Source organism: Sinocyclocheilus grahami, unplaced genomic scaffold, assembly GCF_001515645.1.
Source record: "Sinocyclocheilus grahami isolate Dianchi unplaced genomic scaffold, SAMN03320097.WGS_v1.1 scaffold75.1, whole genome shotgun sequence".
Classification (NCBI taxonomy): domain Eukaryota; kingdom Metazoa; phylum Chordata; class Actinopteri; order Cypriniformes; family Cyprinidae; genus Sinocyclocheilus; species Sinocyclocheilus grahami.
This window is the reverse complement of record NW_015505254.1, coordinates 1,151,442-1,175,353: the sequence shown is the minus strand read 5'-3', so window position 1 is coordinate 1,175,353 and position 23,912 is coordinate 1,151,442. Positions and strand designations below refer to the sequence as shown.

The 23,912-nt window shown below is 37.1% G+C and overlaps 1 protein-coding gene across 1 annotated transcript in view; it reads left to right on the top strand.

The window, feature by feature from the left end:
* Window positions 1-23,912, top strand: part of LOC107585868 (metalloprotease TIKI2) — a 68,893-nt gene that overhangs the window by 25,902 nt on the left and 19,079 nt on the right. Inside the window, exons 3-4 of the mRNA XM_016273037.1 lie at window positions 16,942-17,088; window positions 20,040-20,214. Of these exons, the coding sequence (XP_016128523.1) occupies window positions 16,942-17,088; window positions 20,040-20,214 (322 nt within the window). The remainder of the gene's footprint in view (window positions 1-16,941; window positions 17,089-20,039; window positions 20,215-23,912) is intronic.

The following is a 23,912-nucleotide window of genomic DNA, read 5'->3' as shown; positions in this document are numbered from 1 at the left end:
AAACTAATAACAAAACATACTTACAGTCGCTAATTCAGAAGCGCCAGATTGTAATAGCAAAGTCGGAATTTACCCTGTTTTCGTGCACATTTGGGCGGCATTATGCTAATATTTACACATAGTGACGTAGATATGTGGGGGCGTGTTAGAATTAGGCATTTTAGGTAGGCATGGTTGACTCTTAACTTTTATAAAGAATATCTCTTTGGATTTGAGAATTTAGTCTTTGCAACTTTACAGATCTTCTTTATGCACCAAGAGCTTGTAACACTTCAAAGAGAAAGGAAAACTTGAAATTGCATCATATGACCCCTTTAAACACACAATTATATAAATATACAAAAACACACAGTACCCATACAAAAGGTCGGTAAAGTTTTTCTCTTTTGCTCACTAAGGCTGCATTTATTTGAGTTATTTTAAATTATAATAATATTTCCCAATTTTACTTTTATTTTATTTTAATATATTTTAAAATTGTATTTATTCCTGTGTTGACAAAACTGAATTTTCATCAGCCATTACTCCAGTCTTCAGTGTCACATGATCCTTCAGAAAGACATTTCTTATTATCATAATGTTGTGATAATAATGTTTTATTATTATCATGAATGTTGAAAGCAGTTGTGTTGCTGAATATTTTTATGGAAACTATAGAACTATAGAAATTTCAAAAGAACAGCATTTATTTGAAACAGAAATATTTTGAAATCTTGTAAAAATGTCTTTCACTTTAATCAATTTAATGCATCTATGCTTAATCAAAGTATTAAGTTTTCATTTCAACAGTTGTGTATATAACAACAAACTTTTTTGTGTTTGTGATTTGTGTTTGAGTTGATTCTCAATTTTATTATTGATGTATCATTAGTTCTGTGTGAACATTTTCTCACACAGATTTTATGCATGAATATCTCCTTACATATGGTTAATGGATGAATGAAAGCCAGTGTGTTTAAACATGAGAGTGACAAAGATACAGAAAGATTGGGTGAGGAAAGGTTAAATGACCTGGGGCATTGCCAAACCAGACAGTATCTTAAGTCCCACAGAGAGATCTGAACAACAGATAACTAGGGTCACAGAACGGCCAATCTGAGGCAGTGCGTGTGTGTGTGTGTGTGTGTGTCAGATATAGCATTTAAAACTGCACTACAATAAACTACTAAACAGATTTGTTATTTGCCCCAGGCTCATATTATTAACCAGGACATTTTATCAATCTCATAATCTTGCTCATGAATATTAATTACAGTAGATGGCTTTTCTGTCAGTACTTTTCATGGCACTGCAGCAAAGCAAAACAAAGCTGCTAAAATATCATTATTGCATGAAACATAAAGACATTTCTGATTTCTATTCCCTCAGTTTAATATGGTTGCTACATCATTGCCTGTGCCCCACAATGCCTTGCATCCATAATTTGCTTCATAATATCCTCTTACACACATTTGCCTCTTATACACCTCCCTCAGCTGCAAAAGAGTCAGCCTGGTCCCCTAAAGACTTAATCAGCACCATCTATTACAGAAACAGGAGACTTTAAACTAGGTTTACCCAAATTCTCTGCTCTCAAACAGAGTGGCCCCATTTAAATTTATGAACAAAATCAGAGAGGTAAAGAAAGAGAGAGTGAGAGAACAGTAGTTGAGAGTCCAATAAAAGAGCTCCTTTGTATGCGTTCCCATGAGGCCTCAGTACGGCCCTAATGTGATGGGAGTCAGTGTTGTCCAGAGCAGGAAAAGGGACGACGCGTTGAATTAAATCAGCTGAGATCAGCCTGGCGGCACCGCTGGATTTACTGCTCACAGCTGCTCCAGCAGAAGTAATGTTTAGCGCTACCACAAAATCACCCTCTTCCTCACCTGCTTCATCACAAGTTATCAAACTTTATTAACAGGACTGATACGCATTAATGGCACTATTTCCCACAGGGATGAATCAATCTGTGGCAGTTTTAAACGGCTGTTTAAAAGTCGGATCACACTTATAAATAGTGGTGCTTGCTAAGACAATCATCATTAGTATTACTTAAGTTTTGGATTTTGGATAAATCCCTAAGTATTAAACTGCTTGGGTTTGTGCTACAGACGTGAATGATACCTCAAATCATGTGGTTTGTTGAGGAAAGGTGTGCTATTACTTTTCTAAGCAATCGGATTGACGATTTTGCTTGACAGACAATTAAAGGAAAGGAAAAATCCATTACACTTACTCTGATGGAGGGACCCAAGCTATATTTAGGGTTCATTATATCACAGAGAGATGGAGGTGAACTCTGATGGAGATAAACACCAATCATTATTTTGCCAGAAAATGTTAGAAATACTTATTTTAGGCTAGATTTATTTACGAAAGTGCATTAAGACATTTTTAAATTAAGATTTTTTTCTGCATGAAATTTAGCACTGGTACATTTGAAAAGATTTTTCAAATTGAATGTTTTTTTTCTGTGTATTATACTATAATTTACAAAAAGTGAGTTTTATTATACCAACCACAGCTATTTAAAAATGTTCAAATAATCATTTTAATAAAAAGTCATGATTTTAATGAAGCCTCCAGTTTCCAGAATATAGTTGTGAGTGTGTATGTGTGTGTTGCCATGGATTCTTTGGTTTCATTGGTTAAAATATGGTGCAAAACTTTCCCTCTTCCCTGCTGTTCTGTCAACATCAGCGACGCTCTGTACTTTTTTGAAGGTTTCTCATGAAATAAACCATTTTAAGAGGTTTTCTATTAAATTCTATCCCACGAAAGTGTGTGAGCACAGGTGTGTGCAGTGTTTCTGTATGCTCTGTCTAGCACAAATGATTATCAATTAATAATATTAATTTATAAAAAACACATGACACAACCAGTGTGTATGTTGCAAAAAAAATTTCAAACATCAAGTTTTTGATTTCCAAGGATTTAGTTAGCTGGGCCAGAGATCGCTTTGTGATTGGTTACTGGCAGAAGCTGGAAGACAGGATTGCTTGTGATTGGTTGCTGACCTATTATGTCCTCAAGTCAAAAAAAAAAAAAAAAAACGTATTTTTAGTCAATACTAGGAAACCAATCCCAGATCTCTGTTTTTCCTAATGCTTCACATTATTAAAGGTCTCTAATGAAATAATAAAATGTTTGTTTTTCAAAGCACAGAGCCACAAATGAAACACACAAACAGATACGGAGTGAAGTAAACCAAATGCTGTTGTAATTTCAGCAAAAGACTTAAGGTTGCCAAATGCACGCTACTACTGGGAGGCAAACAAACAGACACACACGTGTACACAAACCACCATAAAAACATACACACACAACACAACAATAAAACATTCAGGGAAAACAACTACAGCTGTAAATATACAAGAGAAATAAAATCAGCTCTGAGCTGTTGGACTGGCCAGAACTAAACACATCATATGAATGATATGAAAGCTGTTAATTATGCTGGAAAACACCTATAAAGTTCAACTAGAATTACAGACACGCACGAAATGTTGGGCAGTTTACAGGTCCACCACACCTAACACTTCTGCATTAAAAAGAACAGTTCATACAAAATATAAATTGTAACATGCCAAAATATTAAAAAGTTTGGGTCAGTCTCTTATGCTCACCAAGGATGGATTTATTTGATCCAAAATACAGTAAAAACTGTAATATTGTGCAATATTATCAGAATTTTAAATAACTGTTTTCTATGTGAATATATAATATGAAGTAATTATGTGTTATGTGTGATGGCAAAGCTGAATTTTCAGCAGACATTACTCCAGTCATCAGTGTCACATGATCCTTCAGAAATCATTCTAATATGCTGATTTGGTGCTCAAGAAACTGGAAACATTTTGTGGAAACTGATACATTTTTGTTCAGGATTCTATGATGAATTGAAACAGAATTGAACATAATTTATTTGAAACAGATTCTTTTGCAACCCTGTTTTTTTGACAGTTTTACTGTCATTTTTGATCAATTTAATGCATTCTTGCTAAAAGTATTGATTTACATTAAAAGTTAAATAAAGAAAAATCTTACCAACCCCAAAGTTTTGGATGGTAGTGTATGTCACATTTACTCATCCTCATGTTGTTGGACATTGCATGCTTTCACTATATGGAAAATGGCACTTCTTTTGTATTCAAATGAAGAAAAAGAAAGTAGTATGGTTTGGAACGACATGAAGGTCAGTAAATGACAGAATATGAATATCTGTCACTACCATAAATTCATACAATCTGCTCCCCTAACAGCACTTTACTAACTTTATCAAAAGCCCAATGAGGAGCCATAACAGTAACTAAACCCTGAATATGACATTGCATCATGCAGCACTGAATGATTAAATTATTTAAAAATACACAAAAACACACATACATATACAAATAAATAATGTTGTGACAGGCTAATGAAGACTCAAATGAAACGAGACATAAATGAATGCAAATATAACTGTGATTGCTGAAGTTTGGCATGTTTCGCTTTGCAACTTGCCCAGTGGCTCATTTACAAATTGGCCTTGCCCTCACCTGTGGAACATTCTTGTAAAGTAATAAACGTCTCTTTGGTTTGGAGACTTGGGCATGGCCAAGAGAGAAAGTACAAGAGAGAGAGAGAGACACTAAGAAAGAAAAGGGGATAGAGTGGGAGAAAGAGCCAGAGAAGTTTCTAATTAAGACCAGCACATAAAGAGGAGCTCTGTTTGTGTGTGTGTGTGTGTGTGTGTGTGTGTGTGTAGGTCTGTCTGCCTGGCTCCATCCCTTGGCTCTCTCTGTCTCTTTTCCTTGAGTTCATCCTGTCGTCTGTCTGTCTGTCTATGTTGGTCTTATCCCTCTTTCCATTTTCCTCTCTCTCTGTGTTATGCACAGGGTAAGATAAGGATCCAGCCAGCTGCAGAAACGGAAGCACTGTCTGTCTATGTGTGTGTGTGTGTGTGTGTGTGTGTATCTATTTATGTATGTGCGTGCGTAGTGGATGTGTTCTGGGATGCGGGTCTCTGAGAGAGTAAAAATGCTCTTGTTCCTGCCGAAACACTGGCTGTGACTCCCTGTCTTCATCTGCTTCTAATTCACACTCTCCTCTGCCAAGCTACCCGCTCCCTCGCTCTGTGTAGTGATGGGTGTGGAGGAGAGGGAAAGAGCTGACATAATGTATTCTGATGATCTGAAAGAGAGCTGGGCTTTGTCTGAGAGGGCGGCCCGAGCCAGCATGCACCTCATACACAAACACATAGACCTTTGAAGCTTTTTAGTGAGGACTTTTTTACAGACAAAATTTACTACACATCTAATCCTAAACCTTACAATTGACATTAATAGATTTAAAGCAAAGTATTATTTGGCAGATTTATGAATATCTTAAATAGTGAAGTCGGTGTTTTACAGGTTTCAATATATCAGTCATGTCTGGGACCTGATCACTCGGTTTGGGAAAAAAGGAAAAAAAGAAATTCTAAATAAAAAGAAATCTTTTCTAGGTGAAATATTCCTTTTATAATAAAATAAAATAAAAATAAACTGTAATTTTTTATTTCTAGGCAAATACCCTTTACAATAAAAAATAATAAACAATAAATTAAATTAAATTAAATTAAATTAAATTAAATTTTAAATGTTTTAAGTTTTTACATTTTCTTTTCTGGGCAAAGTATTGCTTTTACAATAAAACAAATAATAAATTATTAAATAAAAACATTTCTGGAGAAAATATTCCTTTTAAAATTAAATTAAATTAATTACAATTAAAAAATAATAATCATTAAATTAAATTAAATAATTTTTTTAAAAAGTGTAAATTGTAAAAAAAAATAAAAAATTCAGGTCAGTGCCAGTAGCCTTGTGTGTAGCACGTCAACATATAGTGTCATTGTGCTATGGGCATCCCGAGTTCGAATCCTGGCTTGTGGACCTTTCCTGATCCTACCCCTCTCTCTCTCTTTCTCCCCCACTTCACTTCTTGTTATTATTGTCTTGTCAGAATAAAGGCAAAAACAGCAAAAATAAATCTTAAAACAAAAATCCTTTCTTGGCGAATTATTGCTTTTACAATTAAAAAAATATATATTAAATTATAAAATGAAAAACATTTCTGGGAAAAATATTCCTTTTAAAATAAAATAAAAATGTCTGCTTAAACTATTCTATTCTCTCTCTTTAAACTATTCTCACAAACACATTCATATATAAATCATTTTACTGGTGTTCATGCCTCTGTATAAATACACATAAGTGTGTGTTGCACAGAGCTTGTGGGCCTTGGGGTGGTTAGAGCCAAAAATAGAGCGTGAAAGCACGAGAAATGGATGACATAAGACTGCTTAAGCCCTCTGTACATTTTTCCATCAGGAAAAAAGTGTCACTTCATTCTGGTTTCAGACTCTGACTGCACTCTAGCCAGCACTGAGAGGCCGCTGGCTCCTCCACAGAATCGCATGGTGCGTCTGTGCGCCAGTCTGTTAAAGCTCCATCAATATCTGCTCAGGCTCAGGCAGCTTGTTCTTGTTGCAGTGTGTATGCACGTGTTGACAGGAACCATTCGTGCTGTAATGGAATACATTGAAATTGACGGGGGAGGCCGACCCCTTCAGATGAGTGCAGTTGCCTTTGTACACACACACACTCATATGCGTTCAACACAAGTTAACGCTCCTGATATGTTTTCTGTCATCAGGTCACATGTACCATACACACAGTCAAGACAACATATGCCTGCCATTAGCCAAACACACACACTCGCACATTTTCTCTGGTTCTCCTCTAGTCTGCAAGACAGAGGCCTGCAGGCAGTGCTGGCGCAGTCCATGTGTGAAATTGGACTTTTCTGCAAAGATTTGCCGTGAAATACTATGTTTGTTTGGGCTTAGGCTGCATTAGTGCGTCATTTCTGCACATAGTATGACACAAAGTCACATCCAGACTATTTAATATTATGCTGTGACCAAGCGACAAGCCCTCTGTCTTCAGATAAATCTGAGTTTATCCTTACCAGCTGCAACTGTGACAAGCAACAAAATCATCTGTTAGTCACCTGGTTTCTATTTTTGTAATACTAATGAGCTCCACCCACAGTGAAATCTCATTGGTCCATAATCCCGCTTTGCACCATGATCCATTTCAAAGGGTTTGTTCACCCAAAAAATTTATATTTGTTCATTTACTCACATTTATTAAATAACAAAATTAATTTTCTTCCTTTTTTTTATTTAACAGAAACTAATGGATAAGAATGATAGTATTATTAATTAAGGATAGTAAGCTATCAAACGTCTATCAAAAAAAAAAAACTATATATATATATATATATATATTTATTTTATTTTTTTTGGTGTTTGGCTAAGTGTTATGTTAGAAACATTATTATACTCTTATACCTTTTGTTCTTTAATATTTTGAATTGTTTTTAGCTTTATTTTTATTTTTTCATTTAAATGTTAAGTTTTGAAATTTTGTTGTATGCATTTGTCATTTTTATTTAATTTCTTTATTTTTAAAATGTGTATAAGTAGTATTTATAAAGTTTTAGCTTTTAGTTTTTGGATCTGTTTTTAGTTATTTTAATACTACAGTTGATTGCTTCTGTTGTCCTCATTTGTAAGTCGCTTTGGATAAAAGTGTCTGCTAAATGACTAAATAAATAAAATAATAAAGTAGCTAAGGTATATTTTTTGTGTTTACCATCCATTAAAAGTTAATTCATCCAAAACACTGACTGTTCAAAAAGTAAAAGAAATACATGAATCAATCAATAACTGATTTATTTTATAGTGGTTTAAGAATGTTTTGAATCATCAAAGTATTGGGTGAAGTATTGACTTTCAACGGTGGGACAGAAATCTCTCAGGTTTCATTAAAAATATATTTGTGTTCCGAAGATGAATGAAAGAATTTTGGGTTTGGAACAACACGAGGGATAGTAATTGATAACAGAATGAACTTGAACATTTTAATGATTGTGTTATTAAATGAAGTAATGGTTTATGTTCCACTATTCTGCTGATTTTCTCTTTTAGCTAAAAACGGAAGTGGCATTATGGCATTTTTGCTGAAAAAAATAAAATCGGTGCACTCTACAAACCCCAACTGGAGCACATGAAATGCACCTACATGTTGACTATTCAATCACACTCAAATTTGGCCAACATTAGTGGACGAACACACACACACACATACACACACACACACATGAAAGGAAAATGGCACAGGAAGGGCAGGGAGCAGATGAAAGGAGAATAAACATTATGATGAGGATGAATCGTAGAGAGAAACAGAAAGAAAGCTAGAAAGAGGACGTGATGTTGATAAGACTGCAGGTTTGGGTGGGGAGCGGCCCAGCTGTGCTCCAGATCTCATATGTGACTCGGAGCAGGAGAACATGACACAATGTCACTGTCTGCTTCTCATTTACTCTCTCTCAAACACACACAGGTCTGTCTGTATGAATGAACAGCAGCGGTAGGAGTCTGTGTCCCAGTTTCCTCAGCACATCTATCTTCATATTAAAACTCATGGGTTACGTTCATGTTTCAGCACACCCTCCAGCAAGAGTTTGTGAAAACTACAAATCACTCAAGGAGAATTACTCTGTCTGAGGGCATTAAACGGACAAAAACCTGTCCTGTAGATAAGAGAGAAGTTGGAAGGACTCTCAGTCTTTCTGTGTCTTATTCTCTCGCTCTTGCCTGAAATGAGCATCATATGGTTTAGATCAGGGGTGTCAAACATACGGCCCGCGGGCTGAACACGGCCCACAGAGGTGTCCAATCCAGCCCGCAGGATGATTTAAACCATATTATAAAATAATAAATAAAACATAATTTTGAAAATTAAATTGTGTATTCGCTACAATATTTTACTTTGAATTTAAAGCGGAATAATGGCTCATTTATTTACGTTGATATTACGCCTCGGGATTCGGGACACCTAACATGCGCGTTTTAAAGCGGCGCCAGAATCTCGAGCAGCACGAGGATAATATGATGATAGCTGCGTTGTAACTGATGCTTGTGGGGAAATTTTCTGGTGATTTTAAACATGTCCAAAAGAAGAAATTTGACCTGGAAGGGCAGACAGGTTATTTAAGGAGAAATGGAAAGAAAGTAATCTCAACGCCGATAGGTATGTTTAATCACAACTCGTGGCTGTGGTAAATGTGTGCAATATTAAACGACACTGTGACGCACTGGACAGCTTTGCATGGAGAAAGTAAATGAGCGAGGGGTGTGCGATATTTATTGTGTACTAATATCCTAACTGTTGTTTTAATGATGTGCGAGCTGGCATTTTGTAACTTTGCAAAAAAACAAACAAACACATCATGAGAGTTTTTCAGTGCCGGATGAAGGCTATCAGTTTACAATATAATTCAATATATGGGGGCAAAAATAAAATGCCCTGTAAGAAATTTCGTTTTTAATATTTATGTCGTGATAGTTAAGTAATGTCTAACTATATCAAGAGTGTTGCTTTCCCAAATGTCAGCGCGATCGCAAATGAATAGATTTTATATAACAGCTCAACAAACAAGATGCTAGTATTAAGTGTGTTATTAGTCACAATGCTGTCTGTTTATCTCTGTTTTGGCAAGAAAAAGTTTTTAACAAAGCCAAAGTAAGACCAATTGTGTGTCTCCGAGGCAGCACTGTGTATTTTGTTGCTGAATTAATCTGTGTTTTTGAACAAATTATTTGAGTCAATGATTCAGTGGCCCATTCATAAAGACAATCACTAGCTTAGATTCTAAAGAATCAGCCGTTTTGAATGAACGAGTCAATGGCTCACTCATTAAGACGGAGACTTGCTGCCACCTACTGGCGGCTTTAGTGTCATATTTATTTATCCATGACAGGCTTAAACCAAACAAGGTGCTATCTCAAAAGCACACTGCAAAATATGGTAATTATCATTATCAAAAAAAAGAAAAAAAAAGACATTTTGTGTCAATATTGCACACCCCTAAAATAACCAAGCATCATCTTTAAAAAAAAGTTGTCCTAGATATATTTTTTTAATTATATTGTAGTTTGTATGCTTAATATGAATGTAATTGTGAGCAAACTAGGGTTTAACAAAAGGTAATTCGGTCCGCACAAGGGGACATTTTCTCCGATCCGGCCCTCAACCTTAAATGAGTTTGACACCCCTGGTTTAGATGCTATCAGACGCCCCAGGGCCTGATAAAGAGTCAATTATCTCTCCCATTGGGAGGGGTAGCTATCCTTAGAATGAGAAAGGATCAATGCAAGAGTACAGTACACACAGACACAGATGTTTGTTTATCTAAAATAGTTAGGAATTTCCATTGCTTTCTATTGTGTATATACTGAGTAAATAAAACTTTCTATTCCCCAATCCGGCCTTATCACTCACACAATCTTTCAAATTTTTCAATTAAAAATAATATTGAGTATTTTGTCTAGTCTTTCTTGAGGAGGTTAGGCAAATTTGGACTTCAAAGCAATCAAACATGTATGTTTTTCTTGTACTGGTTTGATCAAAATTACTTAGCAAATTACCGACCTACTGTTTTGAGTGTGTGTGTGTGTGTGTGTGTGTGTGTGTCCTTTCTTTCACTTCTCATTATGCGGCCTAGTGCACATTTATTATGGTTTAAGACATGTTTGGCAACTGTCTGAGTAAAATTAAAGTACTTAAATCAATAGACCTTAGTCAATATAGATGACATAATAAATTTAACATGGATGAAAATGAGGCAGTGAGGGATAGACTTATAAAGGTCCTAGAGCATGTAATTTTCATAATTCACAACTTTCAAAACTGTTTGAGGAAGGGTTTTTTTCATAAAGATGTTTCGTCAGCTGAACATTTGTTATGTTGGTAAACAACAGTATGATCCATTGAAAATGTTGCACTTCTCTCATTCACAGCCTCGTTTTCATTCCTGTCAAAAATGAAATGTAGCGCTACTGTGACTAAGGTCTATAAGAAAAGTTCACTACACTACCATTCAAAAGTTTGTGGTCAGGATTTTTATTTATTTTGAAAGAAAATTGTATATTTTTATTCAGCATGGATGCATTAAATTAATCAAAAATGGCAGTGATGGCATTTGTAATGTTGCAAAAGATTTCTGTTCCAAATAAATGCTGTTCTTTTGAACTTTCAATTCAAAGAATCTTGCAAAAAAAATAATAAAACATTTATACATACCATCCAGTTTCCACAGAAATATTAAGTAGCACAACTGAGTTCAACATTGATTATAATAAGAAATGTTTCTTGAGCACCAAATCAGCATATTAGAATGATTTCTGAAGGATCATGTGACACTGAAGACAGGAGTAACAGCTGCTCAAAATTCACCTTTGCAATCACAGGAATAAATTAGATTTTACAATACATAAACATTTTTACTAAATACTATTGTTTTTCCTGTATTTTTTCTCAAACAAATGCAGCGTGGGTGAGCATAAAATGCTTCTTTTAAAATCAAATAAATAAATAAATCATCCCCAAACATTTAAACGATAGTGTGTTATATCATATATTGGTCATACTTGTATACATCTCTATTTATTTAAAAGGGTTTCATGATGCATGTATCCATAGCATCACATGCCCTTCCATAGCACCCACATCCAGAGATACACAGATCCCAGTCCTCTCCGAACCAGTACATGAAAACACAGGTGCTGTATGTTAAAAATCGTAACGTCATTTAGAAAACAAATCCTGTCCTAACAGATCTCCCCCTCTACAAGCCAAGCAAAACCTGGCCCCTCACACACACGGGGTTTAATAAATGTCCTGAAGCCCCATGCAGCTCAGCTCAGCTCATCTCTCCTGGCATGTTTGTTCAGAGCGCTGGGCTTTCAGAAGGCTGAGTTTTATTTGACCTCTGACCCCTCTCAACAATGCTCCTCTCCCTCTCTGTTTATTCATCCCTCCATTCCATCTTTCCATCAGCTCCTAGAGACCAGTCTGAGCGTTTTCTTCTTCTTCTGTTTCTGTTTGGTGTACCATTTCACGTTTCATACTGTCTGGTCTTTTCACCCTTTTTTCCTCACAGCACATAAGTAGCTAGAGCACTGAGCAATAATTGATTATTTTCTCTTTTGTTTTTTTTTCTCGAAGGGAAAGAATTGCTGAAGACTCAGCTACCAGTGCTGCCAAGTCAAATGGCAGAGTTTGTTTTTGGACAAGTGCAAACGAGAGAGAGGGTGTGAGAGAGAAAATAAAAGACAGGAAAAGAGAAACTCTCTCCATGATCTTATTAAACAGACACAGATGGTCACTGCGGGCAGACAGCGGGTTCAAGACATAGAGACTGACAGGATGGAGACGACTGTAAGGAGAGATTAGACAGAGAGATGAAGAGATTTGTCTAGCAAGCCAGGAAGGAGAGGAAAACCAAATGGCGTTGATGTGCTACCAAACTTCTCTTGGCAGTAATTCACAGACTCCTGGACTAAAAGAAAAGACAAGACAAGACAAGGAAAGTATGTAAAATTAGTATGCAAGATAGTAACAAAAAAACCTTGGTCCAGAAAGGGCTTCATAAGCATATGCTGCAAACTGTCTGCTCTGTTCTGCATGAACTGCTTACATCTACAACTACTCACAAATCAAATATTTCTCAATCAGCCGAAGATGGATATCATAATTTTTTTTTGCATCTGATGGAATGTATCCAAATACATTGAGAAAAAAATGAAAAAGTTACACAATATTATTTAGAAGAATGTCAAACAACATTAAAATGTCTAAATATTTCCAGTAACTCACTCTCTTTGATCTATAGGATTGAGCGTCACCCGGAACTGAATTGAAAATGTCTTTTAACTGCAATTAAATTAGAAGCAGAATTTTAATTCATATGTTAATTTAGGAAATACAATTAAAATTTAATATAAATAAATGCCCAAAAAAGTAATATTATTTTACATTAAAGTGTAGTTTTTAATGGAGTAATTAATATTTAATAGTTCATTGCATACTATAAAATAAAATATTACAATTCTGATAGATGAAGTTATAAACGTTGTGATATTTTTGTCGATAATACATTTTTAATTCAAATTCACGCACAAGAATGGAAAAGTGCCATTTTTTAAATTCTGAATTTCAGCCAGCATTGCTGTGAAAAACATGTTCTGCTGAAAGATTACTGGAAACTAAAAAAAACTGCATGTCATGTAGTGTGTTTTGAGTTATCCCAAGCTAATCCACAAAATCTCGGTGTAAGAGGCAGTCAAGAGTGAGAACAAAGTGCAGAGACAAAGATGGCAAGAAACAGAAAACAAGCTCTAATTAATGACCAATAAAGAGCAAGTGTCATCCACAGGATGTTGGTTTGAAGTGGTCAGCTGTGCTCGACTGCTGTTTTTCCTTCTCTGTTTGGATACTCTGAGCTGATTTTGGCTCACACTGCCCACCAACTGCACCTGTGCCCGTCTGCACTTTTCCCATAATGCCTCTGACCATTCTAAAAGAGACTAAATCACTTCCAGCTGTGGTGCACATGTGTTTGCAGCCAGCTATTATTTATTTTGCCATCCTCTCTCCATCCATCCCTCTGTTCTACCTCAGAACTTTCCATAAACAACAATGAAGACAAGCGAGTGAATGCTGGAGGGTTGAATGAAAGAGAAACAAAGAAATGAAGATGTAAGAGTGCTAATGTCATGTGCCGTATGTTGCACCAGCTGAACTGGAAAAAGAAATCTGCTAACGTCAATGAACAAGAAGTCAACTGCTTCCATACTCACACGTGTCAATGAAATAGCATGTTTCTTTTTCCTCCTCTCATTTGGGAACATTACATGGGAATTAACATTCTCTTCTTTTGTGTTTCCTTCCCTCCTTGGGTCTTTTTCTCTATTTATTCTCTCCAAACCGCTAATGAAATTTTGGAATGCGATGCTTGGGTGAAGGGTAGACGTTCCAGCAGCAGACTGGGTTCTCCAAACTTTGTTGTTTGCAAAGGGGTTTCTGTGTTTAATCAGCCCATGAGACTCTGGCCCCGGTTTCACCTGGTATTAAGATCCGTCTCGGGAGATCCAATCACAAAAAGAAGGAAAATATCACCACTCCTTCTCCCAAATATACCTTTTAGGTTTATTTTATATGAAAATCTTAACACTTGTATTTGGCATCATCCTGTTATAAAATTACTTCCAAAACGGATGTTAATACCAAATGTAAACAGAGCCTCTCACATGCCAAAAAACACACAAAAGAGTCCATCTGCGTAGATCACACACCTACCGCCCTGTGAAATCGCCATTACCAGTGAGAAAGTGCTGTGGGGAAATATGCTTTTGTTTAGCACAATGGATGCTAAAGAGTGTTCACACTTCAACAAATGGAACATTCTCACACACTTTAGCCATCCTTCATCGCACATACACACACACATACAGGCCTTAATGTCTGTGCTCTCTCACACTCTGTCCATCAAATGAACGGCAAAGGAGCACAGGATGATCCAATTCTCTTTCCTGGCTCGCTCTCGTCCTCGCCGTCCCATCCTTTAATCCCTCTATCTATCACATCCCAGTCGTTCTTTCATCTCTCTATTTCTCACATGGAATGTGCTTAAGGTTATGGGAAACTCCTCATTTTTGGCACCAGCACAGAAGCGAGGCAGATGGGTCAGACACCCGTCTCCTAATCTGAGCATGCTATGGCCGCTGCAGCAGCTGGCATCACTATAAAGCTTCCATGTGTGGGTACATACCGTGGCACACGGAGCCAGAGCACATCTGCACAGGAGGGCAACACCCCGACATGACATGGCAGTGTAAAAAATGAAGACAATAAAACAACACACGCAATATCGACATAAACGGCCGGCGATTACAAGGCCGGCAGGGGGTCGGCTCAGAGCACAGAGCGCTGGCTGGATGTGAAGTGCGATAGATGGAGTGCATTCGTGCTCTTCTGGTGCTGGTTTGATCGTGGTCCATTTTGGGATTACCGCACTGGAAGCGTGACAAAGATCTGCACAGCACTAGGAGGCTGAAAATGGTTTAAAAAAAACTTTTAAATAGTATTCCCAAACCCCCATTAACATCAGGCTCAGGTAGTGTTGAGCAAGTTAGTAAAACTAAAAGAAAAATAATTTTCCGTAATTCAGCTGCAATAAAATAAAATATAAAAAATTAGATGAAAAACTTGGTCACACTTTTTTTCTAAATTCCAATTCTCACTATTAACATCTAACTACAATTAACTAAAATGTTTGCCTCAGTAAACTCCTAAATCACAGCTTATTAATAGTTAGTAAGGCAGTTGTTAAGTTTAGGTATTGGGTAGGATTAGGGATGTAGAATATGGTCATGCAGAATAAGGGCTTTATAAGTACTAATAAACAGACAATATGTTATTAATATTACAAGGCATGCTAATAAGAAACTAGTTAGTGAGAATTGTTCCCTATACAAACGTTTTACCAAAAACGCAAAAACTTTATCAAATATAATGTTGAGTTATACAGAATTAAATAAAAAATATATTAATATTTTAATAACACAAAAACTAATAAAAATGACAAAAAAACTGTAATTTACTAAATTATTAAAACAAACTAAAACTTAAATTGAAAATATAAAATAAAAACTAATTCGAAATATCATTAAATACTATAAAGGTTTTAAAATAATCTCATTGCGGCTTTATGTCTCACTTGGGACAAAGAGGATTAAGTAAGTAAGTAATATAAATAATACTAAAATAACACACAAGAAAAGATAGCTAGCTAAACTACTGCTAAAAAAATGTGCTATGCTGAGAAAGTAGCTAGTTGCACTATATACTTATATTCATATTTAAAATATGAAATAAAATAAAATAAAATTGTATTTTTACTTTTCTCCTAGTGTAATCCACAGATTTATGGAGAGAGGACAAGAACTGATGTGGAGAAGATGAGAGAAGGTTCTACTATAGGAGAGGCATTTACTTAACATTTACTGTAAAGGGATGTTAAGCTTGGTTTGCTGTTGGCGATGCTCACAGTGTAGGCAAAGCACACTAGACTAGTGAGCAAAACAGAAATCTGTATTTCATTCCAAGTGCTAAATCGAACAGCACAGACTCTCATTTCCAACCTTTCTGCATGAAGCAGGGACTAAATCTTCTGTAGCCTTTAAGCTAGTATATAAATCAATCAGCATCACTGCTTTCATAGACCATTTTCATTACTGTATTTCTGTCACACACGCTCAGAAACACACCCTCCCTGTAAATCTCCAAGGCAATTAGAGTGACTGGTCCCAGCCAGAATAGAGAGGTGTAATCAAGTACACAAATCAACTGACCACACATGATCGGGTACGAACGTGTTAGCCAGCAGAATGCATGACAGCGTGAAATTCAATCTACCTTTCCATGCAAAATAACTGAAAAAACTCCCCTCCTCCCATCTCCAGCAGGCTCTGCTGTCAAAACGCTTAACTTTGATTGACAGCCGGAGTCGAGCAAGTCAGCCAGTCAGCCGTGGCGTGAGAGCGCAGTGGGCGGGAGTGTGAAGTTTAACCCCAGGAGTCTGGGACAGCTGCAGTGTCGCTGTGGTCTGTGGCTGTTGCACACCATAAATTCTCTCTAAAGAGGGTTTACTTTTTATTTTAATGGGGGCTGTAAATTTACGACCCTTGGACCCTGGAGATAGAGCTGTTTTTAAAGGAGCACTCCCTGTCTTTTTTGTCTCTCTCTCTCTCATACCTGTTTCTTTAGAAATTGGCTGGCTTACACAACAAAGTTGTACCTGGCCGTACGCTGGCGTAATATCTGGGAGGCCCTAAAAGGAAAAATTTTCAAATGGACTATGTTAATAGTGTGTGAATAAACGAGGAGTGTGTTTGTGAACACATTATGTCCGATGTGACATAATATTGTGTGTGCGGGATTGAGAATGACTACACTTGTGTATTTTATGCGTTCAGAATGACAATCTGACCCTCTCTCTCTCTCTCTCTCTCTCTCTCTATGTCTGCAGGTGTTGTTTGCTCTAAACCAGACTCTACTGCAGCATGAGAGTTTGCGTGCAGGCATTCTGCAGGGCGCCTTCACTACTGAGGACCTCATCACACACTACAACTGTGGAGACCTTAACTCCATCATCTTCAATCATGACACATCCCAGGTATGCGCTCCAAAAAAACACAGCCTGGTCCTGTTCTATGCATCATGTGAGTATGTATGTGATGTATTGGAGTCATTATGAACTTAAAGTTTGAGCAGCAGCAGGTTCCTTCTGATGGATGGCCTATAATTCTCCACTTCACCCTGCAACACACTAAAAGATTAAAGCAACGGCACACACACATAGTGAGAGAGAGAACGAACATTTCAGGCAAAATGTGAGGGAGCAGTAAGACGAGGAAGGGAGGAAATATCTTTCTGTTGTTCCATATTTCCTGCAAAGGTCAGACGCAGGGCAGCTAATGGCTCTTCTGCCTGATAAGGTATCTGTGCTCTCTCTTTTATCGCTTTATGCCTCTCTTCCTCATTCTCTCTCTATTCTGCTCCTGTACTCCATGCGGAAATTATGTAGTACTTGACTTGAGTGTAAGTCGAGTCTTCTGCTCAAGTCTCTTCAAGGGATAGTTCACCCGAAAAGGAAAATTCTGTCATTAATTACTCACCCTCATGTCGTTACATAGCTGTAAGACCTTCGTTCATTTTCAGAACACAAATTGAGATATTTTTGATGAAATCCGAGAGCTTTCTGATCCTGCATAGAGAGCAACAGTACAACCAATGTTATAAACACGCGTCAAAGACTGACACAAAAAAGAAAAAATTGTTGAATAAAGTCATTATTTTTGTTTTCTTTGTGCAAGTATTCTTGTAGCTTCATTAAATTAAGGTTGAACCACTGATGTCACATGGACTATTTTAATGATGTCCTTGCTACCTTTCTGGGCTTTGAACATGGTAGTTGCATTGCTGTCTATGGGAGGGTCAGAAAGCTCTTGGATTTCATCAAAAATATCTTAATTTGTGTTCCGATGATGAACAAAGGTCTCACAGGTTTGGAACGACATGAGGGTGAGTAATTAATGACAGAATTTTCATTTTTGGGTGAACTAACCCTTTCACTATGGACAGCAAACTAAACCACATTCAAGGATAATGTGAACATTAACTAACTAAATGTCAGTTATGAGTTAGGTCTTAGTAAAAAACAAAAAAACAAAAAAAAAGTATATTAGGCCCTACTATATAAATATTGCATTCTCTCTATCTACAACATTTCATAATTTAAGATTATTACATTATATAACCATCCATGCGTCCATACTCCAGCTTCTGTACAGACCCTGTACAGCAGACACTCTTCAACACACTGAAGGCTTTCTATACTGTGTGTTATGTTTGGTGGTGTGTGGTTGCGCGGGGGGGGGGGGGGGGGGCATTACAGGAAAGGCCTTCTGTAAAAGTGGTTTGGATGCTTACAGGGGTACAGCAGTTCATCTATCATTGTCTGAACACACACACACATTGTGGAGCCAAATGTATGGCTTTCTGCTCCACTGCACTTCAGTTCTTTAGTGCACAGGCTGGAATCTCTCAGATAAACACACGTGTATAGCCATATTTACCCCCTCTGCCTCTCCATTTCCAAACTGTTCTCTCATTAGCAGGGCGTATGGATAAATACACACACACACATATTATTTAGACGTTCCAGAGCTCTGGATTCTAACAAGAGGCCACCTCACAGTTTCCCTTTTAAGTCTCTCTCGCTTCCTCCGTCCCTGTACCATTATCCATTATTCCCCCACCCCCCCACCATCTCTGGTGTATGTATAGCCAGTCAAGACATGGGAAGCGCTGTGTTTCCGACCATCAATTAGAGCAAAAGGTCCAGAATTGAGCTCCATAACCATATATAATCCCTAATGTCTTGCTCTCTTTCAAAGATCTATGCACACTTTTCCAATTCCAAAGATGGATTCCAAACATATGGAAGCCCAAGTAAAAAAAATTTAAAAAGGCAATTGGGCCTATATATCTCAAAATTGCAATTTACGCATGACATTTTTTACTTTTGACTTATAATTGCACCTATTTATCTTTTGTACTGCAACTTCTTATAATTAAGACTTCAATTCTTGTAATTGCAACATTGTATATCACAATTTTATATCATATGATACATAAAATTATAATATTTATTTTATCTTTTTTTTTTTTTTTACTTTGGGGTGGCAATGGGCTGCCATGAACTTGTTTTAGTATTATTATTATTTTTTTTTTACAATGACAAACCTTAAAATTGAGATGAAAGTTTCGAATCTAGACAAGTTTCCACAATTTTCCTAACAATGTCACAATGCACTTGCTGTAAAAGCACTGAAAACCCAACAAAGTCAAATTCTACACTGAAAACTCTACTTTGCAGTGCTATGGAGATCAAAAATCTAAAATAATTAGAAAATTGAGACTATAAACAGCATTGCAGAGGAAGAAGCTTTTTTAAACAACATATTATTTTAATTTACTGTAGTAGCAGTAAATGTTTTAATGATAGTAATGTTATAGTGTTATATTAAATCTGAAAGAGGAAATCAATGATACTTTATTTTATTACAACTGTGGCCAAGATGTCAAGAAAGACTCTAACGTAAATTGAACACCACTGGTTATATATTTATTTATTTAAAAAAAAAAAAAACATGGAAAAGCTCAATCATCTCATTCAGAAGTACGTTGCCACATCACATCAAACCATTTCACTGGGAATTTAAGATACTGTTTTCATTGTCTTTCCCCAAACTTCACTTTTTTTCTCTTCTATTCCTTATTTCCCTTTTTCTACTTCAATCTTTTATGTCCATCCCTCAGTATTCATAGCAGACTGTGTAGACAGACCGGCCAGCTGTAGAAAGCTTCCCATACACTTTACCCTGCAGCAAATCAATCCATTCATGTGGAGTCCAAGACAGTAAAACAGTATTTGTGTGTGTGGTTGTCACGTTCCACAAAGTGGCATAAATGTCTCAGCTGCCCAGTTTCTCACTCATACACAGACTCAGATTCATGCCAGGCCTTTAGTAACACTTCTCTCTCTATCTTATTCTGTCTCAGCTTCCGCATTTCATCAACAGTTCCTTGCCAGCTCACGAGCGCTTGACGGCACAGCAGATTGACAGTTACCTGCGACAGGAGCTCATTTACAAACGCAATGAGCGAATGGCCCGCCGCGTCTCCGCCCTCCTTCAGAGAAACCCCACCCAGAGCTTCTTCTTTGCTTTCGGAGCTGGTGAGTCACACAAAACCTATAACCATCATGCACTTACACACTCGTAACAACATGAAGATGAGGTCAGTTGACACTGACTAGGAATAGGTCCAGCTCCACATACAAAACAAACGCACACACAAACTCCCCCAGATGGCAGTAAAACTAAATGGTCCTAAGAACTTTTCCCACGACTGAGAACACATCACTTTCATTACTGTTCTGTGTGCACCTGTGTATGTGCGTGTGTGTTTCTTTGTCTGTGTGACAAATTTATTCCAAACAAAAAGCATTATTTTCATGAAATCATGAATAAGGAAATGATGAATCATCAGGTGGCAATTACATTTATTTAGTGTTTTTTATGGTTGCACATGTACGTAAAAACTCCCGTTCAGTAACTAGATCAGTCCTATAATATTCAATAGCATATAATATACAATAACAAGTTAAATAAATATATGCTTTAGAATAATCTGGATTCATTAGCATGAGAATAGAAATGTATGCGTGTACGCACCTGTTCTGAATTTAAAGCCTTTTGTACATGCATAACTAAGAACAATTGAACGCATTTAATAGTGAATGAGACCCAGTTAGAGGACTGACAGCTACTTTCATCTGTGAGAGTGTGAGCTGTTTGTTTTAATTTGCATTCCAAGCTAATGCTGCTAATGTTTCCTGAGTGGCCCTGAGGGATAGCTGTGGTGTGCGTTTGAACGCATGGTTATGTTTGTGTGTCGTTCATTAGCACTGATGGGGTGAATATTTTCTAGAGGTTTTCTACAGGACAAGTGTGTGTGTGTGTGAGAACCTGTGTCGATTTATGTGTTAATGGAGTAGAATTTAACATGATTCCACCCTTTCCGTTTTTTTTTTTACAGTGAGTTCAAAATCATAAAAAGATAATGACTTTTACAAATATATCTTGTCAATGCTCCATGTCCCAAAATACACATTAATAGTTGGGCGTCTGAGGTTTTAGTTGATCTGTCTTTGCCTGGTGTGCTAGGCCTCTCTCTACTTAGAGCTCTTGTTTGAGTTGCTCAGTTTCACTTGGACCAATTCATCCAGAACCTAGTCAGAACTACTGACAGAAAGCAAAATTAGCAGCTGTAAACCTGGGCTCGGAAGGTTCTACAGTTACCAGAGTGCTCTATGAGTCTTTGCAGGGGTGATTAAAGTACACGCTGTGCTGGTAAAGTGGTTTCAACAGGCCATCCATCTTTGCTCCACAGCAATAGCATGTTTTGATTCTACAGGACGCCCCATGGCACAGGCTACAAGACCCTTTTGGGAAATCATACACACGTGCACTCGCACATACCGTCAACCCTAACTCTCATAATGCATGCATAGCTGGAAAGAAAGCAAAAATGCCTAGCTATTAAGGGGTTAGTTTACCCAAAGAAAAAAAATTAATTCTGTCATCATGTATGTAATTTATATCATCATGTTGTACCAAACCCGTATGACTTTCTTCTGTGGCACACAAAAGGAGAAACTTTTTTTTCCCACAATGCAGTTACTGGTGCAAAAAGGGCACTTTTTTGTAAAAACATTTCTAAAAGTTTCCATACATTTTCCAAAGAGTTCATCTGAAAAATCGACCATAGCTCTACTTGGCACATTTACTTTCACTAAAGGGGTCATATGATGCTTTTTTAAAGAACAACAAGCCACGGTTAAGATAGCTGACTCCACTGTGATGTGACCCCCCTCTCTCGTGCTCTTTCTCTCTCTCGCACGCTCTCTCTCTCTCTCGCTCTCTCGCGCTCTCTCTCTCTCTCTCGCGCTGTCTCTCTCGCTCTCTCGCGCTCTCTCTCGCGCTCTGTCTCTCTCGCTCGCTTCAACACTAACTGCGGTTACTGAAACCACGCCTTCTTTCTTTGTGTGCACATATGGGCGGCATTATGCAAATATTTCCACATAGTGAGGTAGATATGTGGGGGCGTGTTAGAACGAGCCGTTTTAGGGGGGCGTGGCAGAGTCTTAACTTTGATAAAGAATATCTCTTTGGTTTTGAGACTTTAGTCTTTGCAACTTCAGGGATCTTATCTATGCACAATCAGCTTGTAACACTCCAAAGAGAAAAGAAAACTTGAAATCGCATCATATGACCCCTTTAATGAATCATTAGTTTGAATTTGACACACAGTTTACAAAAAAACTAAATGATTTGATGTTTTTGAGTTCAACTCATTGAATCAGTCACAGTGATCACCAGCTCACTAACCAATGGCTTAGGTGTGAAAAACAACTTTAATGATATTTCTATAGTGCATTTGTGTCCTTTTTAATACTTAAAAGCTTCAGTAACTATTGTAACTGCATGAAAACGTTGCTTTGTAATATAGTAGGGACAGATCTTTTTTTTTTACATTGTGACATGCATCCAAGTGAAAAACATTATTAGAAAAGTTTCTAAGAAATAATTCATTTAAATTTAGGATGGGAACATGGTTCTATCCATCGATTATGAACTGGATGGAGGCAGATCTGAATGCAAACTCAGGTATCAAAATTATCTCAGAGTTTCCCAGTTGTAAATATGACTTGAGAAGCCATTTCTTGTCCAATTTCCAACTGAGAAACACATATTTACGATAATTCTGATAGCACATGAATGAGACATAAGTCCAGCATGTCGCCAGAGAAAAATACTTCATTGCATCGAAGACGCAGTTATGATATTTAAATGAAACATATGTGCAATTTAAATATAAAACACGCATGGATGCATCATTTACAATAAAATCAACAACATGCATAGAATGTAGATAAGGTGCATTTCTATTTTATGCCCTTTTGGTTGAACAGTTTTGTGCAAATTCTGTTTTTCATAAGAAAAAGGGTTCTTATTCTCTTTCATCTGTTTTGCTTTGTTCTTTTGTGAGTGTGACCTTATGAGAGAGCCTGCAAAGTTACATAAGAGGTCAGATGATAAGCGGGAACACGCCACCATGGCACATCTGTTTATGGTACAGATCACACACACAAACTGCAGTATCAGTATTTCACATCCGCTAGAAATCTACTAATAAACTTCTGACAATCACATAAATCTTACATAAAAACAACCTATATGCCTTAGGTCAATGCTATATGATTCTAAACTTTTATGTACACTAATGGAAATCATTGTGCCTCTCAAACTTGTTCACTTGCATATAATTAGCTGTTTGCTGAGCAAGGAGAGAGTGTGTGTGGCGTTTCAGGAGGTTCTCATTTGTCTGGTTCCTCGGTGCTGCGTGGAGTTTTGTGCGCTTATTGAAAACATCCCTAGGAATTTCCTGCGATGGCCACAGCCCAGGCACCATTCTCGTTTTTAATGCACATTCTGCATGTGAAAGGGAGCATTTGTCTTTTCATTAATAGCCTCAGGTTTGTTTTGCTATTGATTTGACATGCATATGACACTAATAAATGACAAAGCTAATATCACGGGCGCTAAAGCACTCAGTTCCAGTAAGCACACAGGCCACTGTTTATGTCTTACTGTGTTTGTATGAACGTGATCACTCATCCGTGTGTTTGTGTGTGGTGAGGAACTCTCAGCCCATGTGTTTTGCAGTTGTTTGTGGTGGTCATTTTAGTGTCATTCCTATCAGAAGTGCTCAAAAATAATAGCTTCAAAGGAAATTTTCCTGGTGCCCAACCGGCATACGCTTCACTCCCAAAGTTCTTTACGCTGCATTAGAAGCATCAATTACTGAAAG